The sequence below is a fragment of the Solea solea genome, chromosome 11 (assembly GCF_958295425.1).
Source record: "Solea solea chromosome 11, fSolSol10.1, whole genome shotgun sequence".
NCBI lineage: Eukaryota > Metazoa > Chordata > Actinopteri > Pleuronectiformes > Soleidae > Solea > Solea solea.
Genome location: NC_081144.1, coordinates 15,710,949 through 15,730,384, shown reverse-complemented (window position 1 = coordinate 15,730,384; position 19,436 = coordinate 15,710,949). Strand labels below are relative to the sequence as shown.

General features: G+C 40.0%; 2 protein-coding genes across 3 annotated transcripts in view; one reads left to right on the top strand and one right to left on the bottom strand.

The window, feature by feature from the left end:
- tp73 (tumor protein p73) overlaps window positions 1-10,557 on the bottom strand; it is a 27,371-nt gene extending 16,814 nt beyond the window's left edge. The window contains exons 1-3 of one of the 2 annotated variants that reach the window (XM_058642320.1): window positions 10,406-10,557; window positions 3,852-3,947; window positions 3,317-3,467 (exon numbers count right to left, since the gene is read on the bottom strand). In XM_058642320.1, coding sequence (XP_058498303.1) covers window positions 3,317-3,467; window positions 3,852-3,947; window positions 10,406-10,437 — 279 coding nt within the window. In that variant the 5' untranslated portion in view covers window positions 10,438-10,557. Of the gene's footprint in view, window positions 1-3,316; window positions 3,468-3,851; window positions 3,948-6,667; window positions 6,749-10,405 lie in introns of those variants that run through there. The other variant, XM_058642321.1, reaches the window with a different exon arrangement.
- wrap73 (WD repeat containing, antisense to TP73) lies at window positions 7,567-19,436 on the top strand. Its single transcript, XM_058642323.1, has 13 exons — window positions 7,567-7,786; window positions 8,219-8,306; window positions 8,498-8,650; window positions 10,566-10,682; window positions 15,864-15,936; window positions 16,605-16,708; window positions 16,907-16,993; window positions 17,263-17,397; window positions 17,660-17,737; window positions 17,819-17,921; window positions 18,005-18,130; window positions 18,294-18,485; window positions 18,961-19,436. The coding sequence occupies exons 2-13, from the start codon at window positions 8,238-8,240 to the stop codon at window positions 19,071-19,073; spliced, it is 1,350 nt and encodes a 449-aa protein (XP_058498306.1). The 5' UTR covers window positions 7,567-7,786; window positions 8,219-8,237; the 3' UTR covers window positions 19,074-19,436.

Genomic DNA, 19,436 nt, shown 5'->3' with positions numbered 1-19,436 from the left:
GCAGGTGTGCTTGCACTTAATGCCGAAACTTGATCTGCAACATGTTGAAACAGAGCTCAGACCTCGACAGCAACTGTGTGAGCAATTCTGTGCGTGTGATACAGAGAGAGAGAGAGTGTCTGTGTGTGTTCCAGCAGATTCAGATGTCACCAATGGACAACCATGTGTGTACATTTTAGTTGGTCCTTAAAACTCCAAAAGGCTTTCTAGGTGGTGGCACCGTATAGTTCACCAGGTAGTGCTGGACCCAGGCTCCCTGCAACAACCTGGGTTTGAGTCTGGCCCAGGTCCTTTCCTACAGGTCTATGCCCTCCCTCCCCCACTATCATGCTGTCTATATCCTCTCAAATAATAAAGGCAAAAACTAATAATTAGGTCATGGCCAAATCACAGCACTCTTACACTTTAGGTTAGGACATTCAGTTAAGATGGTTTATATTTGGGGGAGGGGTTAGGAAATGCATGATAATAATATGTCATTATGCCATCAAGGTGTGTGTCTACTTGGATTTGTTACCTCGTTAGGACCTTTTCTGGCATAAACACAGACCTTATCAGAATCCGTAGTCCGCACCTGGTCCCAATGACGCATTGCTTGTGGTTAGGTTAAGGTTCAGGTTCGGCATGAACTGGTTATGGTTAAGGTTAAGGATAAGGCTTTGTTTAGGCTGTCCAAATGAATGGAAGTCAATGCAGTGTCCTAAGAAGAATAGATGTGCAAACCTCTGTGTGTGTGTCTGTGTGTGTGTGTGTGTGTGTGTGTTTTTAAGCTTGAAGCTTCCCATCCCAGCAGATTCTGATGTCCCCCATGGGCAGTCACTCTGGTAGCTGCCACTCAAAGCTGAGCTCTCAAGACCCAGAACATTTAGAACTGTAGATAAGACTGTCACAACAAGCTTTACATGTCAAGATGAGTGAAACGTAATAGGCTGAGGATAAAGAGACGATCCACATGCTAATGACTTCCACTTAACTATAGTTAAAAAAGGAAGACTACACTTTTAGTCGAAATATGTTTACAGACATCTTGCCATTTGACCCCAAATGTTGAAATAAAGATACAAATTTGTCAATTTGTAGAATGAGGCCACATAAATGAATGGCATGGCTTCATGTGAAAAGCGGTGCATGTCTAAACAAGCTAAGCCAGCTATGTTAAATTAGGGGAATGAAAGGAGGCAAAACATGGAGTGATGTGTAAGAAGGTTGCCCTCTATTGGGGATGTTTAGGAAAGGACATACTATTAGGAAGTCCACTTTATGCCAACCAGTTGCAGATATACAGTCTATTTTAAGGTTAAGGTAGAAAGCATTACATAAACAGTTCATTCGTGAATTCTTAATTCCTCCTAATTAATGTGAAAGGGAAAGTCAGAGGGGAACTTTTCAAATAGTGATTGAATTCAAAAGTGTCAACATTTCAGGGCCTGTGCCACCCTCTAGTCCATGTACTGTTTGTTTATATGCAGTATATGTATATATATATATATATATATATATATATATATGTATATAGTGGTAGAGTGAGTTGTTTTTCAACTGGAAGGTTGTGGGTTTGATTCCCAGCTCTATGTGGGAATCTAGTCAATATGTGTCCTTGGGCAAGACACTTAACCCCACGTTGCTCCTGACAGCTGTGTGAATGAATGTGAGAGTGAATGGGTGAATGGCAAAGACTGTAGTGTAAAGCAGCTTTGAGTGGTCATCAAGACTAGAAAAGCTCAATGTAAATACTGAGCATTTACCAACTCTTCTCCTTCTGATTTCATCTGATATTAATGAGCAACGAAGATCGAGGAAATGTATTGGAGTAAAAGTTGCCACAAATATAAACAAGAAAGTACTTAAGTACAGTAACAAGGTATTTGTACTGCATTACATTACAACACTGTATATAACAGCAATCAAGCCTCATTATACCGGGTTACATTTCAAATAGTTCTGACTCAAACACACTTGTTCAACTTCAAGTCCTGGCCATGCAGAAAAAACACAAATTTGAACACAAGCTTGACTTTAAACTATCAATGAACTAAAACTGAAGAAAACACTTTCACTCCTGACTGCCCAAGTCCAGTTCATCCACATTACAATCAAGTAATACTACACGTTTGACACATACTTGCATAAACCACCTTCACCATCAGACCAGTAAAACATCATTTTCAGATGTTTTAAGACTCCTGAACAAAAACATTAAGCTCGTATCCACTTACCACAGCATACAACATCTTTAGGCTCCTAATTGGTAAGGTGAGGCGTCCCTACGATGTCTTTGTGACCCGCTTCTCATAGGATTCACACTCTGTGGTCAAATGTGACTACAAGACTCAAGCTCTCCATGACCAGCTGGCCTCCGTGTGGTGGAGGACATGATGGGGGATACAGGACGAGCCCTGCCTCTGTCTTCTCCTCCACTTGTTTCCCTTGCCTGGCTCGGCCTTCTAAACTTGCCTTGCATCTAACAACAAATACTCACTCCTCCACCCCCACCCCCCCTTTCTGTCATGACTATTCATTAAGCAGCCAGGCAGGCCCAGGCTTGCCCACTTAAAGATTACATCCTACCAATATTACAGATGAGTAGGAAAAGGAAATATAGTGTAGGTGTGTTTAGGAGGGACCTTTGATTTCATCTTTGAAAGACAAATTTGAATAGAGTGAACAAGTGTTCAGGATCAATCATATGAGTGTGGTCCAGCAAAAACTTCTCTATTTCATTGTCTTGTGTGAGCTCATGAAATTATTCTGCTGTTAAAATCCTTGTGGAAAAGAGAGCCTTGACCAGGCTAAAAACTGGGATATTTTTTCCTCATTCATAACAAAGAAAAGTTCATTCTGCAACAACAACAAGCAGGTGGACACATCTACAAACATATTGTCTGTGCATTGCTATTAATACACACACACACACACAGACACACCCGAGTCTACAGATAGATCTGCAGCGGAGCAGCATGCAGTCCTCGCTTCGGGTTTAATTAGCTCTTTCCTAACAAACACACACACTCACTACCCCCTCAGTCCCTACAGGCTGCTCAGCAGGGAGCTAAAGAGAGGGAAAAGGCTGCAGAGGAGAGGGAATCGCATGGGAGGGAATCTCCTCAACACTGGAGGGAAAAAGTGGACAGTTACACAAACACAAAATGGAGAAAAGGGGAAGAGATCCGTGGGTGTGTCCATGTGGGTGTGTGCGTGTGTCACCAAATCTGACAAATAAATAAATAACAATAAGATGCAGCTTCTCAGAAAAGAAGCAAAGACTGACCACATTGACACCCACTGAACTATAAGTGTAAAAGTTTTCGTTTCTTACCATCACGTTGTCATTCATGTCTCTCATGTGGTAGACATCCATGGAGACTTCGGCTGCACTACAGTGGCTCCCCGGGGTGCTGGTAGAAGGCACTGGCCGCTCACCTGGCTGGCTGCCTGGTGGGAGCTCAAAGTAGGTGCTGTCTGGCTCCCTATAAATACACCAAAGTCAAAGTGGGATGAGCTTTCCAAAAAAAAATAAAAAATACAATGCATAAGAGGGAATTTGTACCAACGAACAAATACATCAGATACCTGAATATTTTAAAAGGCAGAACAAATGATGTACAAAAATAAGCTTTTGTAAATACTCAATGACTGTTTTTATCCCATATCCAAAAAACCTGCAATTGGGGGTTAGCAGAAGTGGAGATACAGTATTTGTGTGCATTTGTTTTTGATGATGTTTCTTCTTCTTTTTTCTCACTTGGATACATGTCACATTTAAAATAACATATATATTATTAGGTTATTTGGAAAATATGTTAGTCACATGGAAAGTAAAGCAGTCATCAGTGGATGTTGTTGACACTCACAGGGAGCTCCACAGGTGCTCGAAGGTGCCTCCTTCCTCTGTGACTGTGGACTGGGACATCTTAGAGGATGGGTAGTCTGGTGAGGGATAGATCACTCTGCAGAGGAGCACACACACACACACACACACACACACACACACACACACACACTCATTTTTAAATCAATTTTTATCATTAAGGAAGAAGGAGAAGAAAGGGAGGAGTTCCGCGCGCGCACACGCACACAACACACACTCATCCAGGTGTGATCACACCAATGTGGTCCCAGTAAGGTGGCACAGGGTGTCATGGGGCCTGGACGTGTTCAGACCTGCCTGCCTCGTCATCGTCTCACTCCGAGGGGAAGCTTCCTTTCCCTCTGCAAAGTCTGAAACATCACATCACCTCCTCCGCCTCTTTCACTCCAATAACACAGCCTTCGCCGCAATATGTCAGCTCCACTGACAGAAAACTTTTATTTCGACAGAGCAGATGACATACGCACTTGTAAAGTCTACATCCGGGCCTCCCTGTAAGGTTTTTAATCACCATTAAACACTTCTACACTTAAACGGACTGCAGGCCTACCGCGTCAGGCTGATAAAGTGATGCCTCTTTGGTTTCCATCGAGGCTCCGGCTTCCTGTGCTGATGATCACACGCAATACAAAACACATTTTGACGCACACAAAGGGCCACGGCAAAAAAAAAAGAAAGAAAAAAAGTTGACTTTATCCACAAGTGCGCACCGCAGCAGCGTCACATCTCCTTAGTAACGCATCCGTAGGTCTGCGCACACAAAAAAAACTGTGGCAAAGGTGCGTGGAGCTTTAAAAAGGCTCTGCAATTCATTTGCCTGCAGGAATATGTAGTTCATTTTTTCAGTCTCTGAAGTGATTACTGTGAGTTTACATCATTCTACTGTGACCTTATCTCTACAGGCTTCAGCTTTAGTCTCAATCGATTGGAGATATGCAGTTTGGTAAACATCTTTAGTGATGTGGCTGTTTAACTATTTCCCCACCATGAGCGTATTAAACGACACATTTAGGCACGAAGTGGACATTAGATAAAGAAAGTAAAACATACACTCACCGGCCAGTTTATTAGGAACAAAGGAGACCTAATGTCCTTTGTGTGTCCGATACTGATATCACAAACTCTAGTATCTACCGATATTAGTCATTTTAGACCATTTATGAGCTATGAAGTTGTTAACAACACATTTGTGCTAAGTCATTTCAAAGACACAATTCTCCAACTGTGTAACATAATTCACAGTTCTGCCAAAAAGAAAAAAACAAACAGCCTAAACATGACTCTGCTTTTGCTGATTTTTATTTACATTGTTGCAGTGTGTGCATAGTGGAGGATTGTATCAGGTTCTCCAGTTGTTTTAACCAGTGTCAGACCTAATACTGATGATGCCTTTCTGTCTGGTCCTCTGACATATGTCCCCTTCCAAGTCGCGCTGCGTTGCTTTGATAAGTGTACCTAATATAGTGGCCGGTGAGTGTATAAACGACACATTTAGGCGCGTCTAACTTTTAACTCATGCCACATGATTCAGTGTACGTGACATAAATAATGTAGATGGAACATCCATTGTGGGTTAATAGGCCTGCCGACATTTTGGGCAACAGTGCTTCCCGCTGTTCTGCCGCTTGCTGCCGCCACAGAAACCATCGCTCATCCGCAAGCTGGTCCTCTGCGACGCCTCGTCAGATCCCAGAACAGCTCGTGTGATCGCGCGGGGATCTGACGAAACGTCTCTGCAGGACAACAGCTTTCAGGTTTCCAGGTTTCATCTCCTGGAGACGGAACACCTTTTCACCTGCACCACAAAGAGTGGAGGTCTCCTTAACCCGACATTAAACAGCCACAGACACACAGCGTATGACATAATAAGATATATGATTTATTATGATATACATAGGCCTACATAATATACACGATGAAAACTATCACTGGATTTTGACGACAGACAGACAGACAGACACAGACAGATAGATAGATAGATAGATACAAATAAAAACTATTAATGTCTTGTCTTTATTTGTGCTCACTCCCCGGTTACTGCACCCATGACAACACACACACACATACACACACACTTTCCCAAGGGCCATTTTATGAAAGAGAATATATAGTCCCAAGTGAGTGGAAATTAATTTAAAAATTGTTTTAGATTCGATTCTCATAAGTCCCAAGTGAAATATTTCATATGAGGATTCGAAGCATGAGGGTTTGCCACAGTTGATGTCTCAGTGTCGCATCGAAACTGAACGAAATGAGACAAATACACACGAAATGAAGCACGCTGATATAAATAACTCATCCTTAATGTACGTTACTATGTTCTGACGTGATCGGAGATGTTAAAAACAAATAACCGATCTATAGAGGATTAAAAGTAGAAAAATAAAATAATGTGGATATAGTCATAAAATATATTGTATAAGGCCTATATTTTTTATTTAAACAATTCAGTTAGTTTGTCCTATTTTTATATTCTGTTTTATGTTTTTAAAACAGGCCGACATTTAAACAAGTATTAACAAACAAAACCCTAACGACAATCTGCTGCGACATCAAATTATAGCTTTTAAAATATAATATGTTAAGAAAAGAAGACGTTTCTTAACACAGATGGCGCTTCTGGTCATAATATTGTTTAAAATAGCCTAATAATTTGTCATACTTAGTACGTTTTGAATATAACAAAATAATAAAATGCTGACTAGGCCTGATGATGAGTGAAAAAAAACATACATTAGATAAAGATAAACACAGAGATCATCATCATTACTTAATGCAAATACAAATACATCAACGTACCTGAAGGTTATTATTCATCCAATCCAAATGCACGGGAAATGTGTTGCGCCGAGCACCTGCCTGTTTATTATGGAACATGCCAAGAGAGTGACCTTCCATAAAAAAATAGCAACAACAACAAAAAAAGATCGACTCGACTTCAGAGTGTGATATCAGCAGCTGGAGATGATTGACTTTTCGGAGAAGAACAATTTTACTCGACGAAACATCTGTTCAGGGAAGTTGCGAGCTTTGCTCAGGGAGACTGAGGAGGAGGTGAAGGGCTTTTTGCGCTGCAAGGAGCTGGGAGGCGGTGTAGCGCGGTTTGGGCGCACACAAGCGGGAAAGCCTTTCCAGCAAGGCAGACAGAAAATAATGGGAGATAATGACATTGTTCTACAGCCCGCTCTGATATATCAAGACAAAAAATTAAAAATTAAACCGCTAACTAGTATAAAACAATTCTGGTTGGAAGAAGAATATAGTTTATGTGAAGTTTAGGCTGGGAAAAATATCTAAAGTCTATAATAAATTAGTGTATTGATTTAGAATCGAAAAACACACACACACTCACACACACACACACACACAACAGATGCTAACGTCCTGCATTATCAAATTTCGTTATCACTAACCTTAACCATAACCAGTTAATGCCCAACCCTAACAATAACCTAAACAAATCCTAGCCCTAAACCAAACTAGTTCTTCATAAATGAGGTTCTGCCTCATTGGGACGGACCAGGTTTTGGTCTCAATGGGGTCTACTGGTCCTGATAAGATCAGTGTTTATGCCAGAAATGGTCTCAAATCTGGAAACAACTCTCACACACTTGCACACGCAGGTGTTCACAAACACAAGTCACTAACTACATTTCCCAGAAGGCAAAGCGCTGCAGACAGATAGATACTGATTGGACAGCGCCGCTCTGTCGTTATCAGCTCAAACAAACAAACTAGCAACAGTAGAATGGTAGTCCGACTGTGCATCGAAGACAGTCATGTAAAGAAAAAAACATTCCAAACTACTTGCTGGTGTTTCGAGCGTTTTCACGAATCGACTGAATTAAACCTCACTGAGGTTAGAGGTGGACTTTGCAGCGTTACCACCGATTAAGAAGCTCGTGACGGTTAGCTAACGTAAGTGCTCCAAGGCTAGTAGCGTATTTAACAGTACATGAGTGTCGTGTGGTCTCGTTATCTTTAAAAGCTCATATTCCCGTCTGTATATAACTAACTCGCGTTGACTTTTCATTGTCAACTGGCTATAGGTTGCTCCGACAGTCAGTGAAATGACAGTACGTTGTGGTTAAACTCGTCTCGTGTGTGAGATAGCGCGAACACAACTTAAGTAGTTAGAAACCACCAGCTCTTTCTGCTGTGGTTGATGTGAAACTGACTGAATCCAGTTACTTCTTAAGTAAACAATGTATGTAATGCATGCACTGGTTTACTGTGTGCACTGCCGCATGTGCATTGACTAGATGTTTGGCGCCACCAAGTGTTAATATTTGTAAACTGCTCCAATTGAGATGATACACTGTTGCCCACACCTCAATCAAACCTTTGCAGGAGCACGTATGGTCACAAGATGAACTTCTCTGACGTCTTCAAGCAGTCCAACCAACTCTGTAAAGTTTCTCCAGATGGGAAATATTTGGTGAGCAGTTTTTTTTCATTATGAGTAAATCTGTCGAAATAAAAAAATTAAAAAATATATGTATGTATATATATATATATATATATATATATATATATATATATATATATATATATATATATATATATAATCTCTAATTTAGTTATCAGAAGTCTTGTTTTTGCTTTGACATGCTTCTATGAATTCCTCAGGCCACCTGTGTGCAGTACAGGCTGGTGGTGCGAGATGTGAGCACCCTGCAGATCCTGCAGCTCTACACCTGCCTGGACCAGGTATCGCACATGGAGTGGTCTTCAGACTCTCTATTTATCCTCTGTGCCATGTACAAGAGAGGACTGGTACAGGTAAGACAGTAATGTGAGTCAGTCACTCTATGTGTAGTGTGGATGCTCAGTCATATAGGTTACCGATGAATGTCTCTCACTGACCCTGCTGCGGTTAGTAGTGGTATGATTGTTTACATATTTTTGTCAATATTCTTAAAGAATTATTATAAATGTAATAATTTACTGTATGAGTTAAACTATTGAAGGTGTTAATTAAAGGTTCAACACAGCACTGACCAGGCAAAATACAACCTATACGTAGGGCTGAACAATAAATACAAATTTTACTGCAATTTTCAAATCGCATGAGGTGCAATATTTGTTAAAATAGAGAGGGGGGGGAACACTTACAGCAATGGACCATGGTCACACCACAGGACACCAGTTCTACTGTAACAGTGCATGTTTTTAAAATAAGTGAGAATTCCTGTGATGTGGTACTAGAGTGTGGCTCGGACCACATTTTTCTATCCAAACCTGACCAAGCCTGACCAAGCCTGAGAGAATATGGACTGAACCTGACCCAAACTCGACATATGTTCTGTATTATTTTTTTTATCAGAGCCAGACACAGTTTGAGTAAGCCGAAGTGTACGCTGACTGTCACACAGGGGGTTGTAGACTTTGTTTATGTTATGTAAAATTTTAGACTCCTCATAAATAAACTTCAGTTTTCCTTTAATAGCTATTGTACTACAACACGTATTAACTGTAACCACTGATAACTATTTACATAATCCAACCATTGTGCTTTATTGTGAGTTGTTGTGGAAAAAAGATTGAAAAGATCCACCGTGGGTGACATCAATAGCCTGTTTGCTTCGTTTACTGTCCTGTCATAAATGGGAAACCCTTATTCTAAACACTGGGTAAGTCAAATATCAGTCATCACTGATTTCATGTTGTACATCTATGTATTAAATGCTGACACCATATTTTCAATACAGCATTAACAATTTGAATTCACCCTATTTTAAGCTATTTTTCACTAAAATAACTTGAAATTGTAATGTGAATTAACGTGACTGAACCCGACCCAACCTGACAATCATTTCTACATTTTTGTCTGACCCCCTGTCTGACCTGATTTTTATGGCCTAGGTTGTACTTTGTTTGGATATTGTGTGTGTGTATTGTTTGATCTGTGTGGATATTTTCATGACTATTAAATGTAGAGTTAAATCTGGTGGACACAAAGTCTTATTAAAAGGGATAAAAATAAGGATCATAATTAAAATGATGAATTCATAGCGCTAACAAAAGAATTAGCCGTAAAGTGCTGTGCTGACAAATCCTGAAGTCTGACAAGCTGTTCTATTCTTATCATAATAAAGGTAGTGTTTGTAGATTTAAATGTAATATCATGTTGCTTCAATAATGCCTCCACAGAAATAGTACAATTGGTATCTTGTGCTGTCTGCGAGACACATATAAAGACACATTTACAACACTTCGTAACACATAATTAGCATAAACAGGTAACCTAAATCAAGCTCAGACGAATTATTGAACTTTTAAGCAGTACAGTCTTAAAGTATTATTGTGATTCAAATGTTGAACACATAAAATTGAAATGCACCAGATTTGCAGTCATTCTTTTTCACATTTGTTTTACAAAGACAAAGACTACAAAGACATGAACTCTACAACAGGCTCTTGTCACAGTTTAACTGAACAATTCTCATTCACACATTTTCATAAAAACTTTTTGATATTATTTGTACTTGTAAAAAAGATTTTAATGCATTTTTATCTGCAGCACTCGTGGCTTACCTTTGAAGGGGTATCCATCGCCAGTCTTTCATTGTCTCTGTGTTTTTTGACTGATGGAATCAATTTTAGGGAGAAATAGGACGTGTGTGAGGGATGTAATCAGTAATGGCTGATTGTTGTCCTCTTGTCACTCTTCCCTTCTTTGTGTCTTTCTCTTCAGGTGTGGTCTCTTGAGCAGCCTGACTGGCACTGTAAGATTGATGAGGGCTCAATCGGACTAGTCTCCTCGCGATGGAGTCCAGACGGACGTCACATTCTCAACACCACTGAGTTCCATGTAAGTGCGAAGTTGCTGTGTGCATGCATTCATGCACAGAGAAGTGTGTTTATACATATGCTTGTCTGGTTTCAACTGTTGCTGGCCTACAAGTGAGGGGGACCTGAAAATAGCCAGACACCAGAGCCTTTCTTGACTGTCTCTACACCCCCCCACCTGCTGCATGTATTTTGGCCTGATTTCATAGCTGTTAGCGTCCTGTCATACGTGGCTTTCATCTGGTATTTCTTAGACAGAAATTTCATATAATGATTTTCTACAGCTGTAACATTGTGTGTTTTAATAAGTGATGTAGTTAGCCAGCCTGAGATCCAGAAGTAGTTGGTTCATCAAATCTACTGCCATTGAGTAAAGTAGTTTTGTAATATTAGCAGCAGTAAATATACAGTAAATAATAAGTCAAGAGCTGGAAGTCTTTTAATTAAAAAAAAAAAAATTCAAAATGGATCATTTATCAAATAAAAAAAGTTAAATTTTGTTCCCTCTGATTCCAGTATTTGATTCACAGTATTAAGTGCGTGTTATAAGGAATTACAGAATACACATGTAGCTGCTACCTTTAGGACATGTGCAGTATGATGGGGCACCCTGGTCGGCAACGTCTGTGCTGCTGAAACTGACTCCAGGAATCATTTGACAAGTGTTGTGACCCAACACACAACTGTGTCTGGTATAGAGAGGAGAGCAGAGAGTTCATGTTCTGTGGCATTCCTGCTTTGTGTCTGCATCTTCCATAAAGAAAAACAAAGTTAAAAGGAGTAGTGTCAAAGAATTGATAGTCCTTTCTTTAAGAAGATTTAGTATCTGTTTTAGATCGAAAATGACATGATGTGTTCACACATGTTGTGGCCACATTGCTGTCTTGAGACAGTGGAAGCTATTGTTCAATTGACCAACACAAACCTGGTCAGATGTTAAGACTGCATTATCAAAATAAAAATATGCAGTTGTAAAATACACTACTATTCCAAATCAAGTCAATTTTTGTGAAAGTGCAAAAGGGTATGAGCGATTAGTATGATTATTGTATTACATTTTACATCGAAAACACACTTGTAATTTGTTCAAGCCTTTTGAACAATGTGTCTGATGCGGTGTCTTTTTTTCACTATTGAACATTGACTTTTTTATTGGCCTGTGAGTGTAATTTGGCGTTTTGAAGCCTTGCTTGGACAAAGCAAGCAATGAGTGGACCTTCGCCTTTAAATATAGTAAAAGTAAGCGGTGATTAATTGGCAATAAAAATGTTTGCAGCAGGCCTACACGCATTTCCCTGTTTAGGTATGTTTGTGCTTGTTGACCCTTCCTTGAGACATCCATTTGTTTGCTGTTAATTGAACTCACACAGAGGTGAAGGCTTCTTGAGAAAAGCAATCCTGTATTCTTGTTAATAGTGAAGAACAAAAAATGTTTCTGGATTAATTTGCAAGTTTGTCCATATCACAACATCTTTTAACCTATGCTACCTACTCACTGGCCTTATAACCTGGCTATATGTGAGCAGGGCATGTAAGTTCTTCTGTAAATTACTATCAAGCATCCTTTTATAGTTATTTGTAAAACTGATTCAACAGAGGGACCAGCCTACCACATTGCCAAGGGGCCCACTGAACTTACCTTCACCCGAACCCAAGATTTCATTAAGGCCATGCCAGACGGGTGTTCGTGTCAGGCTTGAGTTTCAGCCTCACTCATAAACAGTCTGCTATATTAACTTGTTTAGCAACAGCTGCCCGTGGTGTGGATCATGCCTCTTTGTGTGTATGTGTGTGTTTGTCTATATGTCAGTAAATCTGCTTAGCTGGCTGTGTATGTGTGGCCGGCTGTCTTTGTGTGGTTGTCAGTGTGTTTCAGTTGCACCACAAACATAATATCATCACGTCTTCCTGATTTGTAGGAATTCAATGATTTACTATCTCATAATTGACTTCGTAGGGTGCAACACTAGATGGACTACAGGTGATCACTGCTATTCCAGGCAGCTAGAAATGCGCAAGTAAGACATACTTTGTTTTTGGAGGAGGACACACTAAAAGAAAACTGCCAGTTTACAATATTGCATGGCACCACATTATAACTTTAATAGAATTTTTTTATTGCTGAAACCAAGCCTATGTATTGTGAGACTTCAGGCAAGTTGACTCTTATTTGAATTCACAACCTTTATGGTGGGAACTCACAAAATGTCACTTGCACATCCATGTTAATCCACTTTTACCAGCTGAAAGGTGATAAACTGGGGGTGGAAAAACTCCAGCCAAGGACATCATTGAGCTTGACCTCTCTAATGGTTTTTACATTGTTGGGATTGGATTAGCAATAACATTCTTGGCCAGTACTGCTGGAGCCTTGCTAACATGAAGCATTGTTGGCAACAACGCCACTGGACTAAACTGCAAACATATGCAGTTGCTGCACTGCATCATGGGACAATAGGTTACCCATACCTTTGTGTGGGCAGTGAGAAGCTCTAGTTACTTGGTAGAATCAAGTGTGGTGTAACAAGAGAAATAAGCTATATTGGTTTTAGATGGCTTCCTATGTGGAATGCCTACAGCCTAATCCTCTGCTGACAGATAGTTCTATATGGCATCAAATACACTCAACCATTCTCAAGCACATGCCTAGACGTGCAATAAAAATGGCTGACAGAAAAGGTTTATTCCAGGTTGCTGTCAGTAACTTTTGTCTGTAATTAATCGTTGTTATTATGTTGCCCGCAATCTTTCCTCTTGAGAATGTTTCCTCATTGTGAGGTTTTCTTGCTATGAATACATTCTAATTTGTACTAAATGGATGTGTTAGTTGTTATGCTAGGCTAGCATACCAGTGACATTTATTTGTACAACTTTTAATTGTAGTCTTAAAATCTTTTCTTAATAACAGCCATCTTATGAAACAATTAATTTGCATTCTTCAAATCTTCAAAAGCTTCCCGTGGTAGAGATGTGAATTAGGAATGGAAGATATGGCCAAAATGGCATTAAATTGCGAGGGAATGCATTCAAAGCAATAATGTGAAGTGTTGTATGCACCATGCACAAACATTATATCACTCACTCATCTTCTACCGCTTTATCCTCCACATGAGGGCGCTGGTGCCAATCTCAGCTCACATAGGGCGAAAGGCGGCGTACACCCTGGACAGGCCGCCAGTCCATCACAGGGCCACATATAGAGACAAACAACCATTCACACTCACACCTACGATCAATTTCAACGTGTCCAATTTGCCTAATCCCTAAATCTACATGTTTTTGGACTGTGGGAGAAAACCAGAGAAAACCCACCAACATACAAACAACATTATACCAACAGTATATAATTGATCTTTGTTATATTGCCATTGATTTTATTGCACTGTATATTGTTATTCAACTGTTGCCCAGCACTAATGTGAAGTAACCTTCATTAGCATTTCCTAATGATGAATCATTGTGCTTGTTGTAGTGACCAAAACATAGTAAAATTCAAAAAGGTTTTCGTGTTATCATCGGTCCAGACGTGAACAGGATTAACCACAGCTGTTGTAGTGAGAATTTTGACTTCTCACACTACCCTCAATTCTGAAGCAGTTAATCCCCAAGTTGTTGCTCACCTTTGGTGAGGATACTTCCTCTAAAGTATAACTTTACCAACCATGGATGTCATTGCATACCACCCCACATGGAGAAGCATTTCCCTCCCATTTTCCTCATGCTAACCTTCCTCCACCTAGTTTAGGGTTACACTGCCTTTCAGTTCTTGAGCTCCCCGCATCGCCTGTGTGGTTGGATCAAGGCATTTAAGAATTGTTGTTGTGTGTGTGTTTGAGCAATGTTGATATGGGTCACCATGGCACCATATCTGAGGGGATGTCCATGAAGCATGCAGTGATTTGTGATTGCTGGGCTTACACAGCTGGATGTCTTGCCCAAACTGTTGGGTTGACACTTCAGCCCAGTTAGGTGTCAGACTTGGACCAGTTCAAATGTCTGTCTGGATACTGTGATGAAAGCTGTGCCACTTCAGTAGTTTTTTTGCACTGTATATTCTCAAAGGCAAAATATCAAGGCCAGAATAAATGCACTGTAGTATAATCAGTATAATTAATTATTGTCACTGAATTTGTTCTGAGAATTGCTAAATAGTATATTTTTGTTACAAGCTTAAATGCACAAACAAAGCACACCACTTTTATCTGAAAACTGAATAATGGTGCAACATTGGCTCACTTGTGGAATGTGATACTGTAAAGTGCCGTTATGAGTGTGCATGTCTGCAGACAATATACTTTTATCTTACATTTTTATTAAATATTTGAATTGTCTTTTTTGACCCCTAGTATAACCTTGGCTCTGTCTGTGAACAGTACATTCATACAACTGCAGAATTAGCTGCAAGTTGCTTAATTTCTTACTGGTGGCTTTGGTGGCATCAGACGCACAGTAAGTATATTTGAGTGACTGTTGTCAAAACTGAACATTAAGGCCTTCACAGGGGACTCTTCGTCAGGGAATAACAAATACATGGGACACACATGTGACACAACTAATTTGTCACATGTAGCAAACATGTATAACATTACATTTAGGCTACTAATGGACCAGTCTCTTTTTCCTGCTATGTGTGCAAATGTTGATTTGTATTTGTTAATTTAATATGTGCTCAAGTCCTGATTGGTATAATCTCTTTTGATCCCTCTTATTGACTCCAACCCTTTAGCATGCATGTTTATTTCCTTCATTGAGAGCACTGATAGACAACACTCCACTCAGGGCCCTACAGTAATGATGGATAAGCCCCATGTCGGCGTACTAAATCCCTCACAGATTTGTCATAGACTTGGACAAAGACATAATACATTATGTCTACAGATATGAAAGGACATGATGGACCATGCTTATGTGGACAAGTCTGTGAGTGCAGAGGAGCTCTTGGAGGCCTCATTACGTCCAGTGGTCTAGTTGATAGAGTTCTTAATAATAGACTTGTCATCATATTAAGTGCACATTCACGGCCTCAGTAGTAACATATTTACACAAGATGAATAATTGTGTAGAGATATCTTGTAGACTCATGTCTCTTCTGGCAGTTAACAGGGTAGGTTGCATGGCAGTATGTTGTGCTTGACTTGTACTTTGACTTAAAGATACACCAATGCCATGCTCCCCACCCCTCCTTTCTCTGATGCCTTGACAGCTGAGGATCACCGTCTGGTCCCTGTGCACCAAAGCTGTGTCTTACATCAAGTATCCCAAAGCGTGTCAGAAGGGTGAGTATTGGAATTTTATTGTTTAATTTATTTTGTCATGGCTTATGAGTATATGTATGTTACCAGGAGTACCTGAGGACAGGGCCAGCGGTATGAGTGCCTCAGCATGCCCCATTCATCACATGCCGTTCTTTATCTTGTGGCATGACCCAGGGTATGTGGCCAGACTGAGGTCCTCTCTGCTGACAGCTGTGCCTCTCTTCAGTAAATAGGGCATGCTCTTCATAACAGCCCTGTCAGCAACAAGGGGAAAAATGATTGTCTGTGACGCTACCCATTTTATGTATGCAATACTCACAGTCATTATAATTTGACCATGATAGATACATACCACCGCCCTGATGGTGCCAAAGCATGCAAATTATATTTGATGGTATGAACCATGAGGTTGCATTGAATAGATTTTTGTTCTAGCTGTACATTGTGTTTTTTCATATGGATTTATTTATTCTAACACTGTATTTTTATGCCCTTTTGCTGCTAAGAAATCAACTGAATCAATTGAAATGGTCATGATTGCTTAACTATATACTAGGTGATTAATTTTCCTTTTTTAAAACTACAGTATATTCATCGGTTCATCTGTTTAAATGTCATTGTAAGATCTTCGTCCTACTTGTGGTGTCTTGTCTTTAAAATTACAGCTTTGACTTATCTGTCATCCACAGGTATAGATTTTAGTAGAGATGGCTCCTATATGGCCTTGGCTGAAAGACGTGACTGCAAAGATTATGTTAGTGTTTTTGTGTGTGACGACTGGCATTTACTCAGGGTAAGTTGACTTCATTTACCATCTATTTTTTATTTATTACAAATTTAAATTAAGTAAGTGTGAGGTCGATGATATGAAGTCAATGTGATTTGCATTACAAAATGATTTATTGTTAAGTTGTTAAATGATGGATAGTGATTTTTTTTTTTTTTTTATCATACAACAATAAATGCAATTTATTATAATTAAACTCTGTAGCATTTTGAGACTGAGACACAGGACCTGGCAGGGTTGGAGTGGTCTCCCAATGGCTGTGTGCTGGCAGTATGGGACAGCTGTCTGGAGGTAAGTTACCTGTCACACAGGGTTTTATATGACAATAACCTAGATTAATTTCCTGGCAGCTTTGATTAACTTCCTCTTTCTACTCCAGTGGCTCACCACACAAACAGAAGAAAAGTAATTCCATAGCCTTTCAATTAACATGTGTTTTGAAAGACTCGACTGTTATTGAGAAGCATCCTTATTGTTAAAGTGCGACAAATGGGTGAGCCCAGTGGCGTGCAAACGAAATAAAAGTACAGTTATATCATGTGTGTCTATTCTCTCCACAGTACAAAGTGTTGCTGTATTCTCTGGATGGTCGATTACAGTCGATTTACAGCGCCTACGAGTGGTCACTGGGTGTCAAGTCTGTGACCTGGAGCCCCAGCAGTCAGTTTCTGGCCATCGGCAGTTATGATGAAAAAGTATGGACAAGGATATTGTCTGGATATCACATTATTTTTTGTGACTCTAAAGTAACGGGCTTTTTATGAGTTCTCTTTTACACAACTAAATATATTTAGGAAACTTGAAATTGTTTGTGTTCTTGTGCTCCCCCATAACTAAACTTTAATTGTAGTGTAAACCTATAGTTGGACATGTTTTCTGTCTGCACTGTGCATTTTTATGTGCAACTGTCAATTTCCATATATTAGTAAAGACAAGACTGAAATATCCTCATGTCAGGTGCGCATCCTCAATCACATCACCTGGACAAAAATCACACAGTTTGACCACCCTTCAACCATCAACAGTACCAAAGCTGTGAGTATTTTTTCAGCCAGCCTCCATCATAAGTCTTGAGAGCATTGCAGCTGACTTATTTACTTACTGTTGTATTTCTAGGTTGTGTATAAGGAAGTGGAGAAAAGGCCAGCTGCTGGCAGTGAAGACCTGTCGATACACAACATTACAATTGGCACCACCCTCTTTAACACCCAGAGCAAATGTATGTCTGTGTTTTTTCTGTCTTTCAGAAAGGTGAGGTCAGGCAACTTTGTCTAAATACAACCTAAACTCTGTCTCATTCAGATGATATCTGCTCACTGCCAGTCCAAATTCCTGTGGTCAAACCAGACCCAGATCGAGCTAACCCGAAGATCGGTGTCTCTACTTTGGCATTCAGCTCAGACAGTCGCTATCTAGCAACCAAAAACGGTAAGACTGCACAGCTGTTGAGATTTCCTTCACGGAAAACTGTGATATGTATTAATAGCATGAACAATTTGTGTCTGTTATGTTATAATTTACTTGTGCTCCATTTCTTGACAGCTCTATACGCAGTGAGTGGTTTTGAATTTGTATGTTTCTCTAACTGTAGACAATATGGCCAGTGTTGTCTGGGTGTGGGACATGCAGAAGATGAGCCTGGTGGCTGTTCTGCAGCAAATATCAGCTGTTCGCTGCTTTCAGTGGGACCCCCGACGCCCCAGACTGGCACTGTGTACTGGCAACGCCAAGCTCTATCTCTGGTCACCTCCAGGCTGCGTTTCTGTCCCCGTTCCCTCTGAAGGTAACAAGCTCTGTTACTGACAAATGTGCTCCTAAAGTAGCTGGAATACACAGCTGCAATACATTGTTACTAGATGTCAATGAACACCTTGTGTTCTTTCCACAAGATGTTTTTTCAGCTGTACTAGGCACCTTCTGCATCTTAGCAGCAAGAGGTCACTGTTGTAATATGTGTTACACCCTAAATCCTTATTTGTAAGAATGCTATTGTCGTCGTGTTTTCAGCTGATCAGGAAGCATCTGGGTAATGGACATTTCCAAGTTAAAGTGATTGACTGTGTATATAGATATAAATATATGTATCAGCAGAAATGGCTAAATTCAGGCTTTGTGCCTTTATGTGTATTTAGTGCTTCAATACTTTCACAGTATTGAGGAACTGAAGAAGCTTCTTGGATCAAAGGTGATTGTCTCCAACTTTTAAGCACAGTATTTACATAGCACCTAAACTTTCTCCCTCTCTCCCTCCCCGCCAGGTGGCTTCCAGGTCCAGTCACTAAGCTGGCACTGCAGTGGAGACTCTCTGATCCTGCTTGGAAAGGAGCAGCTGTGTTTCTGCTACATGGACACTGACCAAGAGAACAAGTAAAGCACACTGAAATACAGCTATAAAAGTAACAGTTCAGGCTTTCGTAGTTACAAGCACTTGACTGAAAATGTTTTGCTGTGACGATCAAAAGACTGGCATGAACACTCCTCACAACTTTGCCCTTTCAACTGTAGCCATTAGTAAGCCTTTACCAAGATTATATGGGCCTCAGTGCAGGTTACTGAAATTTCTTGGTGAGTTGAAAATGTTATGGATAAAAAATATTTTTTATATAATACATTTGTACTGAAGCACTAGATCTACCACTGTGAGAAGATGCTTGTTTTATAGCTATTCATTGTACTTTCTTTCATAAAATCTGCAACTATTTTTGAATAAATTGTCATGAATAATGTGGTTAAA

Excerpts from the sequence above, each read along its gene's own strand:
- wrap73 (XM_058642323.1), top strand. The coding sequence starts at position 8,238 with ATGAACTTCTCTGACGTCTTCAAGCAGTCCAACCAACTCTGTAAAGTT. Across the intron at positions 16,709-16,906 it reads ACGACTGGCATTTACTCAGG|CATTTTGAGACTGAGACACA; the intron begins GTAAGTTGACTT and ends TAAACTCTGTAG. Across the intron at positions 17,398-17,659 it reads TCGGCAGTTATGATGAAAAA|GTGCGCATCCTCAATCACAT; the intron begins GTATGGACAAGG and ends TCCTCATGTCAG.